The 21,727-nt window shown below is 41.4% G+C and overlaps 3 protein-coding genes across 4 annotated transcripts in view; 1 reads left to right on the top strand and 2 right to left on the bottom strand.

The window, feature by feature from the left end:
• The window catches only part of anks1aa (ankyrin repeat and sterile alpha motif domain containing 1Aa), a 64,240-nt gene extending 60,900 nt beyond the window's left edge, over window positions 1-3,340 (bottom strand). Inside the window, exon 1 of the mRNA XM_010767827.1 lies at window positions 2,698-3,340. Coding sequence (XP_010766129.1) covers window positions 2,698-2,876 — 179 coding nt within the window. The 5' untranslated portion in view covers window positions 2,877-3,340. The remainder of the gene's footprint in view (window positions 1-2,697) is intronic.
• A 491-nt stretch (window positions 3,341-3,831) lies between these two features.
• Window positions 3,832-8,496, top strand: taf11 (TAF11 RNA polymerase II, TATA box binding protein (TBP)-associated factor). 2 transcript variants are annotated; one of them, XM_010767803.1, is made up of 7 exons: window positions 3,841-4,075; window positions 4,160-4,297; window positions 4,679-4,883; window positions 4,971-5,098; window positions 5,202-5,289; window positions 5,376-5,472; window positions 5,605-8,496. In XM_010767803.1, exons 3-7 carry the CDS (start codon window positions 4,713-4,715, stop codon window positions 5,733-5,735), a joined length of 615 nt encoding a protein of 204 aa, XP_010766105.1. In that variant the 5' UTR covers window positions 3,841-4,075; window positions 4,160-4,297; window positions 4,679-4,712; the 3' UTR covers window positions 5,736-8,496. The 2 variants fall into 2 exon arrangements, with proteins under 2 accessions (XP_010766104.1, XP_010766105.1); XM_010767802.1 differs by lacking the exon at window positions 4,160-4,297 and having other exon boundaries at window positions 3,832-4,075.
• A 102-nt stretch (window positions 8,497-8,598) lies between these two features.
• Window positions 8,599-21,727, bottom strand: part of bltp3a (bridge-like lipid transfer protein family member 3A) — an 18,853-nt gene continuing 5,724 nt past the window's right edge. The window contains exons 4-21 of the mRNA XM_010767801.1: window positions 20,336-20,427; window positions 20,052-20,241; window positions 18,585-18,725; window positions 18,319-18,489; window positions 17,269-17,449; window positions 17,102-17,188; window positions 16,074-16,244; window positions 15,320-15,462; window positions 13,586-13,727; window positions 13,218-13,411; window positions 11,635-12,827; window positions 11,331-11,515; window positions 11,111-11,244; window positions 10,844-10,994; window positions 10,158-10,417; window positions 9,946-10,054; window positions 9,728-9,819; window positions 8,599-9,051 (exon numbers count right to left, since the gene is read on the bottom strand). Of these exons, the coding sequence (XP_010766103.1) occupies window positions 8,935-9,051; window positions 9,728-9,819; window positions 9,946-10,054; window positions 10,158-10,417; window positions 10,844-10,994; window positions 11,111-11,244; window positions 11,331-11,515; window positions 11,635-12,827; window positions 13,218-13,411; window positions 13,586-13,727; window positions 15,320-15,462; window positions 16,074-16,244; window positions 17,102-17,188; window positions 17,269-17,449; window positions 18,319-18,489; window positions 18,585-18,725; window positions 20,052-20,241; window positions 20,336-20,427 (3,753 nt within the window). The 3' untranslated portion in view covers window positions 8,599-8,934. The remainder of the gene's footprint in view (window positions 9,052-9,727; window positions 9,820-9,945; window positions 10,055-10,157; window positions 10,418-10,843; window positions 10,995-11,110; window positions 11,245-11,330; window positions 11,516-11,634; window positions 12,828-13,217; window positions 13,412-13,585; window positions 13,728-15,319; window positions 15,463-16,073; window positions 16,245-17,101; window positions 17,189-17,268; window positions 17,450-18,318; window positions 18,490-18,584; window positions 18,726-20,051; window positions 20,242-20,335; window positions 20,428-21,727) is intronic.

The raw sequence follows: 21,727 nt of genomic DNA, 5'->3' as shown, positions 1-21,727 counted from the left end.
AAGGATTTTTCATTAAGTCTGCAGCTCCAAAAATACTTCAATCAGATACAGATACCAGTATGGCCCAGATAATTCCAACAAAAAGTTTCAACTCATCAACTTTACTTCTGCCTCAACAACACAGTGCCGCTATAAAGGTCACACGGTGACCTTTCCACTCCAGGGAGCCCCGCCCAGATCATTTTGGTGATAATGGAGCCCCACGGAACAAATGTTTGGGGCGGCGGCGGTGTTAAACATGCTGGGGTCAGTGTCTATCCCATGGCAACCGCTGGGATGCAGCCTCTTGGGAAAGTAGACATTCCTCAGAGCAGAGCTGTACGACTGCCTGGTTACAAAAACAACACAGGTCTTGACATGCACCCCATTCCAGAGTAGGAACGCAAAAAATCTAGGGGAAACATACACAACACACCTTCAAATTAATTGTAATGAAATTGATACGGCTCAATTATTCATCGTCATGGCATGTTGTTCGAGCTACACAATAAACACAGGTAGTTTAATTAACTAGGCTATATTCTGCAAATAAAGTCTAATATGTTACTATGCCTGCACAAGAAACAACATGTCTTAAATGACTATTTAGGCTACAGATTACAAATATGTTTTATTGCAGAAATGGATGCTAAAGTGCTTGTAATGAAGTGGAGTGCCTAACCCTTTATACCTGATGAGTTACAGCCAAGACAGGTCCTACAGATCAAACCTCCTCTGACAGGATTACAGGCCCTCTTTCCAACAATGGATGATGAACATGTAACAAAGCGATTCTGGTAAAGGAGAAACAGACACACCCACCAACCGAAAGCCTGTCCCGCTGTAGTATTTCAGTTTGATGTCCTGCAACGTATTGACATTTTTATCATGCAGACTAAATCAAATGTCATACGCAATAGCAACAATCCCCCAGGGAGTCCTGTGGTCACTAAATCTTACAACTAGATATATTCTAAGAGTATGTCGTAAACGCTCAGGTGTCTGCAGGCAACAGGCTTTTTAAATCTACACACCCGTAGTTCATTTCCTGCAAAGTCGAGCCAATCATTTCTCGGGGATCTCATTGCCAAACATTGATTGCTCAAGTCAGAATAGATGACACAATGGGCTCTTCAGTCCGCCCACAGATCTGTGAGGGAGAAACAGAGCCAGCCTTGACTGCATGACATCCCTGAATTGGATTTCCGATTAGAAGGGTTTAATGTAATTACCTTGAGTACATTGTGCAGTCTGCACTAAGTAACACAGCGATGCATCACCTCAAGCTTTGCCATTACACTTGTCTCGTGAATGAAGGTGCCTGGCACCGGGCTCCCAGAGGAGCAATATTATAGTATGATTGACAGATGTATACCTGCATGTGCTCAGCATTTAAACAAGGGTTCAGAGAAGCCGGTTTTGACATGCAGCACTAAGCCTGGCCATAAGTCAATGAGCTATATTTCATTTGTATCTATAGGCAGATATATATATTAGCCTTTGTAGCTTTATGAAGTAAGGTTTTTGCACACAACACACTACCGTTTCAACTATGGATACATTATGGAACTATATAACTTTCAGAAAATGTGTTTCAGCCCAGGGAAAAACCAAACATCCTGTTTTGGTAAGCCTATAATTCAGATAATATCTGCAGAATAAAATGAAACTCAGACCTTATCAGATCCTTTTCATTCCATCCTATTATTTAATATCACCCAGCACCTCTCATCTGCACACATTTAAAAAGGATGGTGCATTTAAAAAGGCCAGAACAAGCTTCCTCCCAATAACACTGCGAGGCATTTTATGCAATCTTTCATTGTAAAAACAAACAGGGACTCATATCCATTACCAAAACCACACAAATGTCTTCCATTTTGTTGAAAATTGTCCTGTTTTCTAGAAGGCACCACCAAACAGGTAAAGCATTTGCATTGAAGCACATACTGACTGACTGTGCACAGGTGACAGGCACTGTATATTGGCAATAGTTTTTATCCTAATCTCCTATATCAGAAATCCCTTTATCAAATAAAGGGGTGAGCAGGACAACAACCATAGTAAAAATCACAAGCCCTTACAGAGCAGCTAAATATCCCTGACCTTGCATGCCTGGTAGGTCTTCCCTAGTGAAAAACCACATCAAAGGTCTACCTCAGTAGGGCTTCCCCCCTGTGACCACTGATGGCTACTAATTAAATCTACCAAGGTCAAAACTATACAGCTGTAGAAAGGAAATTGTTTTCAGTCAAGAACAATGGAAATATGAAAATAATGCTGCTTAAGATAATGAAAATGTGGTTGTGACAAGTCTCTCCACTCCATTTTCACCAGTGCTCAGGTCTAGACTGTATGTAAGCAATTAATAATGCATGTGTGTTAGTTTTTAGGTAGACCAGGGGGCTGTTTTGTTGCAGATGTCTGTATTTTAGTTGCGTCATTACCTACGAGGTATTTTTTTGCACAATACTGTATAGTACAGCTGGCTGGGAGCTAACAAAGAAGCATGTCGCTGCTCCTGTGCTGGATTGGTTTAGGTTGTGTTTGTTTGGCAATTCAAAACAAGCATTACGCTGCGTAAATACCCAAGGATAAATCACATACTTCAATATAGGCTATAATAGTAACTGATCAGGCATTATTTGACAGGTTTGAGACTACTGGCTGTCTCCCATTCAGTTATATCCGACTGTGTTTCCCGGTTCCAGAGCCTACCTGAGCAGACTGGAGAGGGTATGAGAGGAGGCTCCGTGTCCGCTGCTGGTGCCGCTTCCCCCGGTCCCAGACGAACCGCTGCTAGTGCCAGCGGACTGTCGCTTTCCGGATAAAAGCTTCTCCACGGCGGCCAGGTTTCCCGTGCGCGCCGCTTCCAGAAGTTCCTGCTCCTTCCCCATCGCGGATCCCAGAAAAAATCAGAGGAGGCGCGGGGAAGAGAAGAAAAAGGGGGGCTTGGTTGCCGGAGTTAAAATTATTCTGCGATCCCAGTCTTCTCCCGATCTCAAGTTATTCCTCAGTGCTACTCGTGTGGCGAGGAAACAAAAGCTCCCTCCGCCGCTGGATCCGTCCGTCCCGATCCACGGTGCCGCTGCTCCTCAAGGGGGGAAAGTTTCGTTCAGCAGCACGGTACCACCATCAAGCAAACTTCCTTTGACCAGTCCCCTGAGCCTCGTCCGTCACTTCCTTGAAACTGCCCTTTCTTTCTGCATCTCCAATCCGAAATGCTTCACACACACACGTACACACACACACACAGGCATGCAACTCCTAGCACCCCCCGCCCTAACTAATTGATAGTGAAGGTGGATGGGCTAAAGCAAGATGGCGCCCCTAGTGCTCATACACAGGGATAATATCCATCCAGTGTTTGAGATGTCTGTTCTACTGTCGCATCTAGAGTGTAGAGCACATTTCCAAACCAATCCTTTTCATTATTTACAAATAGTCACTCTCATGTAGCCTATTGTAAATTGTCTACATCAATTATAAATTGTATTCCTCTTAAATTATATAGTACCCCAGATGTAACTACTGTGAACCTGATGATAATCTCAACAACAGGTAGAAGTTTTGCTTGAAATAAAACCCGTGTAAAATTCCCTCATGGTGGGAACCATAGTCTGTTTATTAAGGTGTAAACCGGTGTAAACAGGGACATAACACCAGGTGACAGCAAACACAGAGACAACATTGTTGTATAAGATTTAACTGGCTGTTCTAAAATAGTTTATTAAATCATTTAACTCAATACAAAATCTTAACAGCTACGGCAATAAAATACATAACAAACATCGCATGTTTGACATTTTAGCTCAGTGTTTTTATGTACCGCTGCCGGTGTCTTTAAAGTTCATTCAAAACCGGAAACGGAAACCCGGTGCAATGCTATCAACACAACTATATTTGCTACCGCCGAGAAAACTTGCATCCTAATGCCATCATTGCTCTAAGACTAAGGATTTGCTTAAATGTAATTCATTGTGACTACAGTAATGAATTTGCTGTGTGTTAGCTGCTAAGCTAACGTTAGCTTAACTTTGCTCCACCGTTAGCTTTGCTGTTGGTGCTGTTTTGTTGACGCCTAGCTGCACAGAGGGTAGGTGCATGTTGTATTCGTGTTTTCATCCTTATTTTACACACATTTATTCGTTAAACCATACCTGTGTACTCTTTTTTTTAGGCTTCTCAGTTGAGTTATCGTGAAAACTGTGTTTAATCAAGCGGCAGCACTTGCTCCATACTTGAGATGAGTCGCTATAGAAACCAAAACGATTGCTATCTAGCTTTAGCCAAACTGGCAACCAACTAATAAAAAGAGGTACAAAGAGTATATAAGTACTATTAAGGCTGTGTGAATGCTCCTCTATAAGTAACATAACTGCCTTTAAATCTATTATACAGTGTAATCAGCTAAATTACATACATTACTTAAGTGACAGTGCAGTGAAATGGTCCCTGTCATTGCTTTACAATTTACACTGTATGATGTTTTGAGATGAATGATACTAGTACATTAATGTGAATTGTTTAATTCTACTGCTGTAGATGTTCATGGTTCTGCTCATTTTAACTAGTTAATATACCGTTGAGTAGTTACATATACAGTATGCATCATATAAGAACATTGTATGTTTGTATAGTCGCTGTAAACAATACATACTTATATTCCACCAAATAAACTCCCTTATTTACTTTACAGAATCTGAAGTTGTCAACCAGTGTAAGGTGTGATCATGGCTGACCCTGCGCGGATCAAACCTGAGGCTTTATCTGAGAGAATAACTTCTTGTAAGGAGGAGCATGATAAATCAGATGAAACTGAGGATGGACCTTCCACATCGAAAGCTGCAGATGAAAACAAAGACTCATCTTCGCAAGATCAGTCCAACCAGGATGTTAAATCTGTAAGTGATACAAGTGAAGGTTCACTTTCACAAAGTAGCGTCTCATTTTTTTAAGTGGCTCTAACCATACTGTCTTTCACTGTGTAGGAAATGGCAGCTGGGGAAGATGAGGAAGAAGGAACCTCTGGCGAACCTTCCTCCAAAAGACCGAAGGTGGAACCAGAGAAGAAAAAAAAGTGCCAAAAGGTTGATGAGGATGAAATACAAAAGATGCAGTAAGGCTGGGATTTCTAACGGATCATTCTGATCAAAATAAATAACACATTGTCACATACCAGTTCACCCCACCACAATCCCCCTGTTCTTCTTGTCTTACAGAGTTTTAGTGTCATCCTTTTCTGAAGAGCAGCTGAATCGCTATGAGATGTACAGACGCTCTGCCTTCCCTAAGGCGGCTATTAAGAGGGTATTTATAAACACTGACCTTTTTTTTTTTTTTAAATCCCTGAATTTAGTTCATAAATGGCTTAATATTTTATTTGTATTTTCTAGCTGATCCAGTCCATAACAGGATCATCAGTGTCCCAGAATGTGGTGATTGCCATGTCTGGTATTTCCAAGGTTTTTGCTGGAGAAATTGTTGAAGAAGGTGAGTGATGGACTTCAAAAAGTACATAGCAAATTGGCTGAAAGATGTCAATAAATGTCTCTTATTTGTATTTCTTTGAAGTTTAAATTGGACTATTATGTATTTAAAACAGTTTATCTTTTGTCCTCACAGCATTGGACGTTTGTGAGAAGTGGGGAGAAACACCACCGCTTCAGCCCAAACACATGAGAGAAGCCGTGAGGAGGCTAAAGACTCGAGATCAGATTCCCAACACCAAGTTCAAAAAAATTACCTTCAACTGAAGCGTCTTTGCTTTCAATGTATGGGGAGCATGCGTGCGAGTTAAAAAGGTTGTGCCATAGCTTCTGAAAGACTTGTCATAAAGCTGTAGGCATACTGCAGCCAAATAGACACTAAGCATTTCTAGCTATCCAGAGTTAAAACCAGTGACAGACAATAGTGTTAAAGAACGGTCAATACAAATGACTTGTCACCTCTGATTGTCAGGGTGAATGCTTGACACATCATACAAAACAGTGCAACGAGTGTGACATTATATTCATGTTTATGGTTGTTAAGTGTTTTTTATACAGTTTGGTTTTTTGCCTCGTTATTTTAATAACTACGGATCTTTGGAGAAAGGTTTTCTCGTGAGAAAGTTGTGTTTTGCCAACAGTGAATTTCCTTATAGTTTCACAAATAAATGTTTAGTTGAAACTTCAAAAATGTGTATTTTTCTTTTTATATCTAGAGGACACATTTGGTATTTAGCTTTTTTTAATTGACATTTGAAAATAAAGGTTTTGTTAGTAGTTGACTTCCATCATTCAGTGAATCTCAGAATGTATTTAGTTGGTCTCACAATACTGAAAAAACAATGCTTCCAGTTTTATTTGGAAATATCTAAACTTCTTTTTAAGTTATAGTCGAAACTATAGAGATAGTAAAATCATTGGAGTGAGATTTTGAACGTACAAGTTGGTAAATATTTTATGACGACGCAAAAGTGAAAACAGATATTCTTTACATGGAAACATGCGTGTTCTAATAAAACTTAAAAGGCCCAATTGAAAAGTGTTCAGAAATTAATCATTTATTCTTACACTTTCAAAATATTTTGCACATACTAGCTTTGGTTCACAGAACCAATCTTATATTAGTCTCAATTAAGTGATAAAGAAAATACAAAATTAATGTAACTACACAACTGACAGAAATACTGATATACATCAAAACAAGTGCAATTTCCAGTGAATGTATCACAAGTGCAAGTAACTCACAACGCATAAACTATGCAACATCACCCCAGTACATGCATTTTCCCTCACTGGCAACATTTTGCTTGGTTGAAGTGACTGCTTCACTTTTTGTCCTTCTCCTTTTTGCATGGTTATGAGCAGGTCATAAGCGGATGGAATCAGAGCACCAGTTTGTCAGTAGAGGAGACTGGATTAACCTTAAAGCTACACGTTACATCCAGCCCGGGTTCAACTTCATACCACTGTATCTTTGTCTTCTAAGGCCATGCAAAAACAAGAAAAAAATCAAAAGTTGAGAAGATCACAACTAAAGTTATTCTGAGGATAAACAGCAGTATCTCTGCTTTCTAACACTGATAGTTAAAATGTGCTCATGCAGTTTAAACCTGGCAGACAATAAGTACATCATTTATTTTCAAGTGAAGAATGCCACATAAAACATGTGTAGTTTGTTTCTTGTCATATTTTTTTTTTGGTTGAACCAAAGCTGAATTCCTATTGCTTACATATTTTGCATTCCTCTGTAAAAATGCACATCTGTCATTCATAGCTTGCAAGGCAACTCTGATGTTTAAGAAAGGAAAGTGTTTTTAATGGGGAATGCTCAGGCCAGTTCAGCCACCAGGGGTCTCCCGAGCACACAGTGGGAAATGATGAATGGTGAAAGATGACTAACAGCTACGCAACCATAAAAAAAAGATAATTATAACTTCACAGGCAAAATGCTAAACCACTGATGTAACAATAGAACACTTGAACAGAAACTGTAGCCGAGAGGTTTCTTTCATGAAAGCATTCGTACACTGAATATCGTACTGTGGAAGTCTTTTTGATGAACACATTCATCAAGGTTTGAATCCATGCATATAACAGATTTTATGCATAGAAAAGAAGTTAGAACATTTGATGACTGGCCTGATACAATCCTGCAGATCAGGATTAAATTCCGAAAAAGAATATGTCCTGTAGTGAATTTGGTCATTCACATAACGTATACATTATTAGTACCAACATTTTCTATTCAAACTTAAATTTTCTTAGATTGATATGGCTTCAATACACTGTAAAGTAACTCTGGTATAACAAAAAAGCACTTGTTGAGAAATCTCAATAAATATAGACATATTAGTTCATGACCACTACACTATGACAAATGTGCACAGAGGTGAAAACACTAGCAGTTGTTTCCTAGCAAGCTACAAAATAAGTAGATCAGTATTATAACTCTGGTAGTTGTAGTTATAATACATAACCTAGTTAAACCAGAGTGTTGGAGTAAAAAGACTAACCCTGTTACAGTACTGGAGCTACTGTGCGCCCTGAGAGCTCAGAGGCTTCACAATACAAAAGAAACTCAACTCAAAGAAAAATAACACTGGGGAATGGTTCAACCTGCTTATTAAGGACAGTGAAACTTCATAAGAGCGTTTACCATGCCATCTTGGTTATAAAAAGCAACCGAGGTGGAAAGAGATGCATTTCTGAGTCAGTGAAAGCAGTTTAAACCTGCTTCCTTAAAAAAGAAAAAGTGCATTGTTTTCCCTACCTATCACAACACATGTACAACAGCTGATACTATCGTCATAATAACATAACATCTAACAGAGGTAATCTAATTGACTAAGTCTATTGAGTCTATTGAGTCTATGTGTAAATGTGCTGTGTAAATTAGCACGGTTCAAAAAGCATGCTTGACATTAAGCTGTGTTTTGTAAATGGGAGCGACTCATGGACTAGCAGCTGTCTGGCAGTGTCAGTGCATGTGAAGAGGAGGAGGTTTTGGCATGTGATCAACTTAATATTTCCAAAACACAAATACTTAACCGGAGATAATTAAAGCTTGGTGATATTTACCCTTGCATGCTGTGTGACAAACACCGAAACCACACAATGACTTTACTGTCCACACTGACTCGAATGAGAAATAACCAGGGTCATTTGTCTTCAGTGCAGCAGTGAGGTTCATTTAAACTGCCATATTAAAAAATAGTACCATTAATATACCTATAAGTAAGCTCACTAAGTTGTCCTTTTAGTATTTGTCATACAGGCTCTTTTGTTAACCTCTGGAAGTGATCCAAAGCCACAACTTGGCTTCACCTTCTTTTCAAACATGTCCAACATCCAGATTTAAATGAGCCTTGCTGGTTCCTGACATTCAGCCTGATGCATCCCGTCACTGTTCTTCAGCAGGAGCAATGATGCAGTTGGCTCAGAGGCGACAGACAGACAGAAGAGAGGCTCAAAAAGTAAACGCGGGGTCATGCTTCCTGACTTCCAGAAGGAGTTGTTCTCTCTCGCTGAGGGCCTGTGTGAGAGCGGCCTGGGCCTCGGAGAGCTGGCACTCCAGAGTTTGTCTCTGTAACAGATCATTGGATCAGTTAGTTTCAACTACATCACATGAACATTTTGGCAACATGCTGCTTGCCAAGTGGGCCGATATCAGATTCTGACAGACAGTAACAGGTGTAATTAAGGCAACAGTACTCTATCCTGTTTACTGACCCCTCTCTGTGTTAGAGCTGACCAGCAACAGGACACCAGTATTACAGATGTATGTAACAGACATAGTGATTATGGCTGATTTAAACATGAGTAGAAACTGTAATTCAGATGAGGTTTAAATATCTTCACCTGACCCTGTTAAAAGTTTCATAAAACAACAACTGATACTACTAAATACAGAGGTCCTGCGTTGTAAGCTTCCTAAACTATACCCAACCAATGAGGGCAAGAGTTTGGAAATAGTGACCAAATTGTCAATTAAACCTCCTATGAGTGTGTTTTTCAGTGTGTAGAAACAAAATGACCAAAGATGGCAAATTTGATAGATAAATAAAAATACAAAACAATATTTCACCATTAACATTGTTTTTAAGAGGCTTGATTTTTGTTTGTAATTTGTTTATATTAAAGTATAACTTTTCATCTAACCAGCTAAAAACTTACCAGGCTACACCCCTAGCTACAGACACAATAGATCAAAGCATAAACAGTAAATCTATACATATATGAAACTGCTTGGTCTCCCCTACCTCGCTTTGCTGTTGAACAGAGTAGGAACAGTTTGGGTTGTCGGGGGCCGCCACAGGAACACAGGCTGAGGCTTTAGGGTCTGAACCTTCAGCTGCGAGCAGAGGGGAAATGGTAAAGATCACTTTCTGTTCATGTTTCTGTGAAGATCTTTCAGCAGATGTCGTGAGCTTTGTGGTTTTACAGTTCATGATGCTGCTGAAGACAAAAGAAAGCTCACCTTTGAGCCTCATCATGCCGTCCTCACAGCGCTCGAGCAGCAGCTGATCCACAATGAAAGAGGCTGGGACGGGCTGAGGCGCTGTAGGGTAGATTTTAGGGCTATCGTCCTATAAGAAATAAAAAAGTGAAAATGAACCACATACAACAACACTGTCTAAGTCCTTCTACTCCATTTCTTCAAAAGCATTTTATTTTCTAACCCAAACGAACCTTCAAAGTGACTGTGATGTTGCTGATGTGTAACTTCATTGGCGGACTGTCAGCGCTGAACTCGTCTTCCAGGAAAGGACCGATGTTAGTCACTGTGGAGGATAACAGCTCCACCTTGCAGTTCTGCACTCTCATCTCTATGTAGCCCAGAGTCTCGGCCTGACCTGAGTGTCGGGCTGCAGAGGGTCCCATCTCTGCTCGCAGGCACACCACAGGACAGCCCCTCACACCGGGCCGGTCCTGGGGTGGTAAGACTGGGGCTGCAGAAACAAAGGAGACGGCGCATTTGTTAACCACATGGACACTTTACCAGATGTTCATATTGCATCTTGATCAAGTAGATTTAATGACTATTTGGGTCAAATCAATAATTGAACCATCAGAACAGTCTAGTAAGTTTAGAAACATAGTTCACTTTCTGTAGATCAGCATATAAAACCAGTAAAACAACAATGATGCTAAATGACAACATTCAAAATCAGAGACGATATTTAGTCTCATATCAGGATTTTGAGATTATATATAAAGATTTACAATACTCATCTAAAAATAGGCTTTCCTAGAGTTATTTAAGCAACCCACTGATTAGTTTAATTTAAAAAGTGTTTCATAAGACAGAAAAACAAAGACAATATTTGAGACTTTTTTTAAAGAGTTCTTAGATAGGAAACAAACAGCACAGTTACCTTGAACGAGGCCAGCCAGCAGGTCAGATACTCTGTTATTACCCATCTGCACCGGGACCAGATTCTGGGCCTCGACAGCCAGTACTTGGTCTTCTCCCTTTACTTCCATTGTGCAGGCCGTTCCACTCAGCACCAGCAGCAACACTGAGGACTGTAACAACAGCACATGAGGTCACATTTAAAAACTGTTTGGATTTATACTTCAAATCAATGTTTGTATGTTATAAGTATTAATTATACTTTTGCGATTAGAGCGTAGTAACCCACCATATCCTGAGATACGTCCTCTATGCTTTGGGACAGAGAGCTGCTGAGGTCGGCTGATGACCCCCCCTCTGTGCCCGGGGCCGGGCTGCCTCGGCTGCCTGTGTTGTTGGGACGCATGGACTCCGTCCCAAACTCTGGAAACATGATAACAAGCTTATAATAGATGTGACCTGTGTGATTCAGAGACATTGCTTTGGAAACCTGGCAGTGTTTTAAGCACCTGAGTCCATGAGAACAACAAAATTCTCGCTGAAATCGCTGTCGACAGAGAGGTTTTCGTCAGGCAGGCTGCCATCTAAGATAGCACTATCAAAGGAATGCTGGGAAGGCGACTGCTTGATGGATTGGCGGTGCAGGCTGGCAGCCAGGGAGGGGGAGGACTCATCTGAGCGCTGGACCAGTTCCCTATAAACACACACACACATTCGTTAAGGGGCAGCCAGTAAAAGCATGCTGCGCACAGTATGGGTTCCAGAAATACAAACACTCATGATGTTGCCAACAGCACCGCAGGAGGGACTTACTTTGCCTGCGGACTGAACAATTTACTCATCCCGGTGCCACGACTCAGCATGCTGAAGGCGTCCTTTGTCATTGAAAAGGCGCCTTTGGTCAGGTCCAGCGAGGCACTCAGGGCGTCTTTGGTCGCATCCTTAGTGACGATGATGGCGCTCGACAACTCTCCCTCCAGGCTGAAGTTGGACGGTTCGCGTGAGAGTGCGGGGGAGTGTCCAGGTGAGAGGACGTGGATGTCCCTCTCTGTTGTCAAACCGTCCCCCTCCTCTACGGCCTCACACGCCTCCTCCACCACCTCGTCTTGTTCGTTCGGATCGAACGCAGAGCCGGTGTTGATGGAGGAGACGCCGTTCTCTAACCCGCTGTCCTCCAGCACTGCGGAGTGATGGGTGGGGGAGATGTCAGAGTCTGTCATGCTGCCGCTGTCTGTCTCCGGGGTGTGGGGGACTTCTTCCTCGGGCTCTGTGCACGCTGGTGGCAACAGGAGACCCAATTCTGCTGAGTCCACCAGGAGGGAAAGACAAACTGTAGCAGGTTTTGTTTTCTTGCCTTGAGCCTGCTTGACATCTCGAAGATCCCGGCCTAACTCCCCCCCCAAACGAGCCATGGAGTCCTTCATCCTCAGCAGGGCGACATACTGGTAGTGGTTGAGCCACATCTTCACTGGAGTGATGGTGTGGGCCAGGAAGTGCACAGAGGCAAGTGAGGCCTCTTCCTGCTCTGATGATGGCTGATGGGCTAGGCTGGGGCTGGAGGAGGACGACGATAATCCGTTTTGTAAGGCAGAGGGCTGACACATCCACACAGACACAGCGAAGGGTTCAACAAAAGGTTGTGTTCTGCCTTTGGGGAATCGCCGGGCGCCGTCAAAACCTAGGGTCACACGGGACAGACTGAGAGACCAGACATCTTGGGGTCGTAGCTGCTTTCTGTCAAATGGTTGAGGCTCGGTGTCTTGAGAGTGCAGGAGGAAGGTGGAGGGGAGGGGGTGGAAGGCACTCTGGTCCCTGGGGTAAGGGCAGGGAGGCGTGTGCTGAAAGAAAGGGCAGCTGGAGAACTTCTCAAAGGTGGCGTTCAGGTCCGCTCTGGAGCCGTGAGGGCAGAGGCGGGTGTTGCTGAGGACCATCTGGGGGACGGTAACAGAGAGGGACTGCGGGCGCTCCGGGTGGTCCAATATGGAAGAGTCTAAGGGGATTATTAACTATAGGAAGGATTAAAAAATATCAAACATTAATTTACAGGAGGTAGTAAAGTTTCATTGCAAAAAGAATCATCAGAGAAAAAAGGGGCTCCACAAATATTTTAATTGAAAAAAAGAACCGCCACATTATATTACATTTAGCTAAATATAGGTGGTATTGATCAAATAAAACATCTCAGAACAGCAAGAAACATTCATTGTATTGAGTGGGTTTTGTTTTGTGTGTTTTATTGGCAAAGTAGCAATACAGCTGGGGTTTTATTCTGTGGCGGAAGATATGTAAACTTTCTGCTGTCCTTATATTGATGGGGAGCTCCCCTGTTTTTGTTCAGGGGTACCTCCCCACAGTGAGTGACCAATATATAAAACAACAGTGCAGTTTGTATTCACCTTGAGCTGAGCTGCATCCAAGCGCACGTCTACATGCTCTTCTGCTCTGCAGCTGTCTTGCAAATGGTAGAAAGCTTTGACCTGATCCAGGGTGTGCAGCAGACCCCTGGAGAACAGGTTGATCCACAGAACGCTGGCTGGGTCCACACAGAGCTGCAGGCCGTTCAGCTGGGCATACAGGTTCGAGGTGGGCACTGGAAGAGGAAAAAAAGAGAAAAAAACAATGGAAAAAATAATACTTTGTTATAACAGGGGGGTTGTGCTGTGATACAAACATTTAAATGCAGCAGACATACAATGCTCATAAGAGATCTAAACTTGAGAGAGAACACAACAAATCTGGCTAAATACATGCAAACACAGAATACCTGTAAAGCTGGTGTTGTCAGGAAAGTAGTACTCAGTGAACTGCAGATGAATTGCTGGTACGTTGTCTGGTAAACGCAGGGCTTTACGGTTGCAGGATAAAAAGGACCGGGTCTTCTTGTTTTGACGGCCTCTTGTAGACACCTGAATATGGATGTGTAGAAGTTAGAACAATATAACTAAATATGGGATTTGTTTTGGGGTAAATCTACTTCATTCAGAACAACGGAAAAAAGGAACTCAATTTCTCAACAAAGTAATGTTGCACATAACAAAACTAAACCTCCTGAGTTAGGACATGAGTGACTTCCTGTCATAAACTGAAGGCATATAGAAAATGTTCCCGGGGTCTCTTCTTCTTTAAAAAAAAAAGGGGAACTACAAGTGTCTATGACTTTAAATAGACCTGGAAATGTTATGTTCTTTCATGGTGAAAAGTCGAAAATGTCCAAAGTGAAATTTCAGAACCACTGAGAGTGTAATCTGAAGAGGCTGGGGGTTTCTCCGTCTCAGATGAAAACACCAGAGCAGCCAAGTGGAGAGACTTTCTCTTTTCTTACTGATGTATTTGACTGAAGAAAGGTGCATGGCTAAAACTTAAGAAAATATATCAAGGCTGGTTGTTTGTACAGCTCAATCTATTGTAAAGGTTTGCCAGAGGGGCAATTTGATGCATTTATACATAATCACATCAATATAACAGAGCAGCAATCTGATCAAACAAATTAGATAGCTGGGCAGAACAGAGGAGACTTTTGTTCCCTCCGTACGGCCTGTCAGGCTGGCACTGGTTTTTTCCCAGGTGGGCTAACTGCAAGTGATGAGCACACTGCAGCACATGACACTTTTCAGCCCGCGACCCCCAAAATAACAGTGCCAGAGACTGGCGACCCCCTGTGCTAGTGAATTATTTTCAGAAAAAAAAAAAAAAAGTTTGAGAAACACTGCGCTAGTGGATTGTCAAAGAAAAAAATGTCTATGCAAACGTTATTATTAATAATTATTTAAATTATTAAAAAAAATAATCAATTTTTTTTTTTTTTATTTCCCATTTTTATTTTGTAATCATCTCGCGACCCACACTCGGAGTCTCGCGACCCCCCCACTTTGGGAACCCCTGAGCTAGCTTACCATGGAGCTACAGTTTTGGAAAAGAGCCAGTTTTATACACAGACATTTTTTTTCAAAAGTTATCATTTCTCAAATCGTGATGGAATAAAGCACCTCAATTAGGCATCATCTTGATAATGATTGTGGTCAGACATTAAGCATGCTCACTGCAAAGAGTTGTAAAGAGTGTTTTTTATCAATTAATCAACCAATACCTGCTTTACACACAAACTATTCATGTTTTCCATGTTAACTGTAGGCAGTTATGTCATGAATGCAACCAGTGACCTTTGTCTGTGTAAAACGTATGGTGACGTCAATTCTTTTAAAGAGCTGATGGACGTTGCTGATATGTCCCTGTTGTTGGATCCACCAGTCTGTGGCATGATGCGGATTGGATCTTTTTAAGAATTGTAAGATTGTAAACTCCTGTTTCCATAGTATTAATACCATTCGTCACTGCTTTGTCATCACTAAAATATTCTGAATGTAAGTCGAGCTCAAGCCTTGCCCAAAGATACTGCCTGACTGCTACGTCTGAAGAACAGAAGCCCCTCAGTGCAGTTATTGAAGTAAGGCTTGTGCTGGAGCAGGTCAATCTAATCAGTTAATTCATTTAGGCTTGCCTGGTGAATGTCCACGTCGTCCACCCTGACCACCACGCAGCAGGAGCGCAGCCTCTTCAGCGAGGACCCGGAAGGAGCGGTGCAGGTCCTGCCTGCTGCCTGCTCAGAGGGGGAGGGTCCCGACTTAGGGCTGGACTGACCATCTGAAGAATGAGAGTGGGGGAGAAATCACTTCCAGTCAGAAATGACTCATTTACAAAGAGCAAGTCTGCTGGTTACGGGTTTGTTTCTTTGTTATCATTAAAAAATGTGCGGTTACTGAGCCATCTGTAGATTTGTTGGGAAATGGGTGCATAATTCAATAGTGGTTTACTTTGTGGTATTTCTTTTAGATTTGATTCAATTACATTCACGTTTGTTCTTATTGCACAGAGTATAATAGTAGGACTCAAAATGCAGTTAGCGTCTAACCAGAAGGGCAAGCCTATGTATAAAATAAGTATATAAATATGACAGCTAAAGTAAATACAGTATTATCAGCATTAAAAGGTGTAAGCACTATTAACAGTAGTATACATTTTGATAAAAAGAAGGTAGAAATAATATAGACCTCATAATATAAACAGTACTATAGACAGGAATATAAATATGTATACACTATAGACCAGTATATAGACTTTTCTATATATAATACGAGTACACTATAGGTGGTAGGATCTTCTTGTGTTATAAAGGAAATACAAGTAATCATGTAGATCTGTGTAATTTATCTGAGTCCTTTAAGCGTTGACATATTATAATTCTGCACTCATACCTCGTACTGTCTTTGCGGGGGAGTCCTTGTTAGGCTGGGGGGCCTCAGAGTGGGGCCCGGGGATCCCAGCAGCCTGGGCCCTCCTCTGGTACTCCTGCAGGAGTTTCCCGGCCCACTGAGCCTGAGCCTCCATGGCTCCACTGTAGCGCTCCCAGTGCCGACATCCATCAGCTGATTTAGAGAGGAAACAACAAGGATTTGATTCAGCCACCATTCAAGGCTTCAAACTCATTTCCTCTGACGCACTGTTTATTGTTCACAATGTACCAGGGTGTGTCATATACTTAAATTAGGGTTAACAACAATAAGAAGGTCATGGTTAAGGGAACAAGTTCCTAACTAAGGTAGACTAGAATGAGTCAAATGTATAAAATATAATCTGATGACTATAAAGAACAATTTAAACAGTTTTCATTGAGTAAACATGAACAAAATAGTAACTGATTTCTTGACAAATATAAGAACAGAATGCTGAGCCTTTTAGTCTACTAAAACAGGATAAAAAGGACTATATTTAATACAAATTGACAAGGAAATGTTACACATGACTAAGACTATATTTAAAAAGTATCCGGAAGAATTGAAAGTAGAATAGGTTTTTCTGTATCAGCAACTTCCTGTAAATTAGAGTGCATTCTTTTGTATTTGTCAACAACCGTGGCCATTTTTCAATGTTGGATGTTTGGATAAGTATACAAACTGTGTATAAAACTGAACTGGGTTGGTATTTGCATAAATCTTTATTTAATATTCAAAGACCGTAATTCTTAATCAAACAAATAGCTTAGTAAAGGTTTGTGGTCTGTGGTTAATTGACCGTAATCGGCTCCACAGGCGACTCAGCTGCTCCACATTCTACACTGGAGGAATTCCACAGAGAATAATGGCAGTGGGCACACACTCCCAGGCAATTAGTCCGCTTGAGTAGAAAATCCTCCCTGAAGCTAGTCCTGAATGAATGCTGTGGATAAAGTGGGAGCAGGACAGGCCTCTGGGTGAACTGCGTTGAAAAGCTGCCTCACACTCACCCGGTCTGTGGACGGGATAGTAGTCAAAGCCCAGCTTCCTGAATGTCAGCTGCATGGCACCTTGCAGGCCTGGTGGGGGAGCCTCGTCTGTGAGAGATCACATGATAAGTGACAGGAAACAGCTTGACGTTATACTTCAAATTCAATAAGGACTATTTCCAACTAACCGTCATCTAATGAAGAGCTGTCGTTGCATATGTGTAGGTCCAAGCGGGAAATGAAGGTGTGGTAAGAAGACTCCTTAACATCGTAGAGATCAAAGTATTGACTGGTGGTGCTGGGGGGGCCAGCAGGGGCGGGGGGGGTCTCTGTCCACAGGTTGTGGAGGCCAGGAGAAGGAGGAGCAGTCTGAAACAGAGAGGAGGTCAAACATCTAAATTATCAAGATGATTGACAAAAATGAGGAAAAAATATCTTGCAAAATAAATATCATAGGGAAACACAAACAAGTTACAACTATAATATATAGTTAACATATCGAGAAACAGGCTTGAAGCAACTATATTTAAGTCTTTGTTTTGTTATAATAATACTGTCTGTTATCTGTTAATACACTTCGTTTTTATTTTATTTATAGTAATATAACTTTAGAATGTATAATGTAGAACCAGGCTTTTGTTGCTTTTACATGTATTTATATCTGTAGAATTGTCTTTTATAAAGTCAGTTATTTACAGTATAGTTGTGTTTGAGTTAAAAATGTGACAATATTTGAACAACCTTGGATTGTTAAATAATGAGACAATAAGGTGCTTATCAATAGAGATTCTACATTTTTATGTCAATGTGTAATTTCTCTTGTACTTTAGTTTCCTTGCAGCTTTATAGTTTTGGGAATTAAGAAAAAAAACGTAGAAATCAGATTTATAGCCAAGTTTGAGCTTGAAAAATATATATTCTATGCGTGTTCGATGGGGCAGTCTATAATGTGCAAAACAAAGACAAAAAAATGCATAAAAAGGCTGAAAAAAATCCCCAAACTGAACATTGATGGTTGCTTTGGAAAGCAATGAGAGCTGAAAATAGAAACACATATAATTCTTGGAGGCTGAGTACATTTTTGAGTTTATGAGGTTTTAAATATGAACTTTGTCTCTAAGAGACCTTTTCATTGGAAGACATTTAAAGTTTTTATGTCCACTAGTTGTTTAATCTCATATCATGTTGCAGGTTTATTATGCCTCATCGACTTTTCTCTCAAACATTGATCAGCAGACCTGTAGGGACTCTGCCGTCCTGCTCTTCCTCTGCTGGGCCGACTTCTCCATGGCCTCGCTCAGAGACTTGGCGTAATGTATGATGGCTTTGAGCTGAGAGTCCGTCAGCACCCACAACAGGTCGTCCAGAATGAAGAGCAGCTTGGATGCCAGCACGTTACAGTCCTTTATCTAGACAGAACAACGATGAATTAAACTTGTGACAAATAGTTTGCTATTCAGATTTCCATGACAGAATAATATATGAACGTTAGAAACAGTCTTACTCTGCGCTTTAGAGCGATGCGAATGCGTCCCTGGTTGGTGATGAGACGGAGCGGTGTGCTACCAAGGTCCTGGTCGTTACTCTCAATGGCATCCGCCTCGATACGCAGACTCTGCCAGTTTATTTCTTTGAATGTCAACACCTGATTGAAACAATAAACATATTAAACCCTCCAGCTTGATCCTGCTTAAAACCACGATTACCTCATTCACACCAACGCAACTCCGGTTCAAGCTCCGTGCTAGAGCTTTTCAGGTTCAGAACCGGTTCTTCTTACGTCATCGTTTGCGTCATGAAGTAACCGTTTCCCTCACAGCTGACACCGACGACAACAACAATGGCCGATTGTGCTCCAGCTTCCTCTGTACCTCTTTGGAAGACCAGATTCCCAGTAGGTAGCTGGTCTCTTCAGTGGACCACTGCTGCTTGTTAAGTTTCTCCATCGTTGTGTACAAACTGGATAAAACGCCGGCTTTTTGTTGTTGTTCAGGAGTTGATCCCGCCCCTGCCCCTGCCTCGACGTAAGCGTGACGTATGCGGTGCTTTTGCTCTGGCCGGTCATTTCTTGGTGCTCGAAATGAACCGGATTCCGGAGCTAAGAGGCTGCTCCGCNAACGCAACTCCGGTTCAAGCTCCGTGCTAGAGCTTTTCAGGTTCAGAACCGGTTCTTCGGTTTAGCTCCGTCTCTTTTCACCCTGCCCAGAGTCCGACTGGTGCTGCGTCATTGCGTCATCGTTTGCGTCATGACGTAACCGTTTCCCTCACAGCTGACACCGACGACAACAACAACAATAGCCGATTGTGCTCCAGCTTCCTCTGTACCTCTTCAGAAGACCAGATTCCCAGTAGGTAGCTGGTCTCTTCAGTGGACCACTGCTGCTTGTTAAGTTTCTCCATCGTTGTGTACAAACTGGATAAAACGCCGGCTTTTTGTTGTTGTTCAGGAGTTGATCCCGCCCCTGCCCCTGCCTCGACGTAAGCGTGATGTATGCGGTGCTTTTGCTCTGGCCGGACAATTTTTTAGTGCTCGAAATGAACCGGATTCCGGAGCTAAGAGGCTGCTCCGCTGCGGTGTGAAGAGGAAAACCCGGTGCTTTTCAAGCTCCAGCTCCGAACCGGCCCTGAAACACCGTTGGTGTGAATGAGGTATATGAGACAAAGAACACACGTTATATAAAATCGCTACTGATGTGGCACGGCTAATGGTTTTTATTTGACCCAACGAGAAGGAAAAGGCGTATTTCCTTTTAAGTGGCTTCCAAAACCTCATTCTGAAAGGTTGTTCATCTCTTTATGGCCCCTGCAGCTAATAATAATCCAATTGAAGTGGCTTGATTAAATGATTCACTGCAGGCCTAATGAGCACTCACCGTTTCTGTGGTGAAACATTTTGTTTAGCTAGGCCTTGCATACAACATCCAGTCAGAGCTGTGTAAAGCTGAAGAGGGAGATAATAGGTGTGCAGTACCTCTCCTCTCTTCGGGTCGGTGACACGGGTGTATCGGAGGTCACTGCTCTCCCATTTGGGGTTCAGACTGTTTCCTTGTAACTGCCAGAGCTCGAAGGAGGCGTGGAAGGCACGAGCCTGAACCTTGATGGTGATGTTGTTGATCCTCACTGACATGCCCTCCACCACTTTCTCTGCAAAGCCGTACTCACTGGAAATACACAATTAAACTTTGAGTAAAGGCATAGTCATCATGGTATGTAGTTTTAGTCGTCTGATTAATATAAACATATTTGCATGCTTACCTCTGTCCTGCTGTGATAGCTATGGGAGAGGGACCGTTTGGTGGACGCGGCTCCTCACATGTCCGCATTTCTACCTCAACCTTATCCAAGAACTGCACAGATAAAATATAAAGAAAATAATGAAACTTTAATACCCCGCAAATTATTGACTGAACATTAATAAAGTCATACATTTACTAGGGCAAATAACTAGTTTAGCAATTTTTTTTGACTGATTTTGCAATAACTATTAGGGATATCATTTTTGAAACATCATTTATTTCTTTCTTTCTTTATTCTTTATTTCGAACAGATTAAAAAATAACAAATAAAAAAATAACAATGTGAAAAACAGAATACCGCATTGTTAAAATACAGTATCCATCCACATTCATGGTAATATCTGTATTCAACAAAAAAACATAGAAACTCTTCATATTAATGATAATAATAAATCATATGTGTCCGAAAGGGAGTAGGAGGAAGAAAATGCTTATTAATTCCCACCCCTTACTTTATCAACGATTGTCCTTTAAAATCACTATGCAAGTTATTCTTACTTACATTTACATTTCTACATACATATACAATAATTTCTCCTCTACAATCACTTTTCTTCATTCTCATAGTTTTTCAAAAAAGTGTTTCTGTACATCCATCATTCAAATAAATATTTAAATGAACATGGTGTGACTTTTTTAAGGAGATTGTACCAGACTATACATCTAAAGTGTAGCCCGGGTGAAAAACACATTGTTATCTACAGACACCCGGGTGCAAATAGTATCTGCCATTTATTCATTAGGTCGGTAGGCCTGGAAACACTATATTTTATTCAGAATGAGATTAATCACAAATGTCCCTTTACTAAAAGGAGCCTACTGTGGTTTTGAATATTGCTTAATCCAGTGGTTCCCAACCTTTTTTCCCAAGAGCCCCCCCCAAATGACTCCTGTTGGAAGTTAAAGTTTCAAAGTCTCAAAAATGCTACAACTACTGTCACAAACTGGATGAATGTGAAGCATTTTGTTAAAGGAGGATGAAAGCGTAATTAAGGAGCACTATTGGAGTGACTTTGATGGTTATTAGACTCAGGATTAATTAATTTGGATGTATGAAGAAATGAAAGGACGGCGCAAGTGGAAACAATTCACAAAGGGATTAAACTGTTTAAAACACATGCTCAAAGTAAACCGGATTTTGACGATGTGTTTATGTGGATTCAAAAGTTGTAAATAATCTACAAAATGGAGGAGAACGATCTGATCGGAGCAACTGTGACAAATAATCCAACTGAAACCGGCATGGACAATGACTATGTTTTAAAAATGAGTTTATCCAGAAAAGCCCGGTTTGGACACTTTACGCGCAGAAGAAACATTTATATTAAAGAAAGAATTATACATTTCTGTC

Source organism: Notothenia coriiceps, unplaced genomic scaffold (genome assembly GCF_000735185.1).
Source record: "Notothenia coriiceps isolate Sejong01 unplaced genomic scaffold, NC01 NC01_scaffold00004795, whole genome shotgun sequence".
In the NCBI taxonomy this organism is placed as follows: Eukaryota; Metazoa; Chordata; class Actinopteri; order Perciformes; family Nototheniidae; genus Notothenia; species Notothenia coriiceps.
Note: the sequence above shows the minus strand (reverse complement) of the source record. Positions and strands in the feature narration are given on the sequence as shown.

Coding starts and splice junctions, on each gene's coding strand:
- taf11 (XM_010767802.1), top strand. CDS start 4,713: ATGGCTGACCCTGCGCGGATCAAACCTGAGGCTTTATCTGAGAGAATA. Junction 4,884..4,970: donor CCAACCAGGATGTTAAATCT/GTAAGTGATACA, acceptor TTCACTGTGTAG/GAAATGGCAGCTGGGGAAGA. Junction 5,290..5,375: donor CTAAGGCGGCTATTAAGAGG/GTATTTATAAAC, acceptor TGTATTTTCTAG/CTGATCCAGTCCATAACAGG.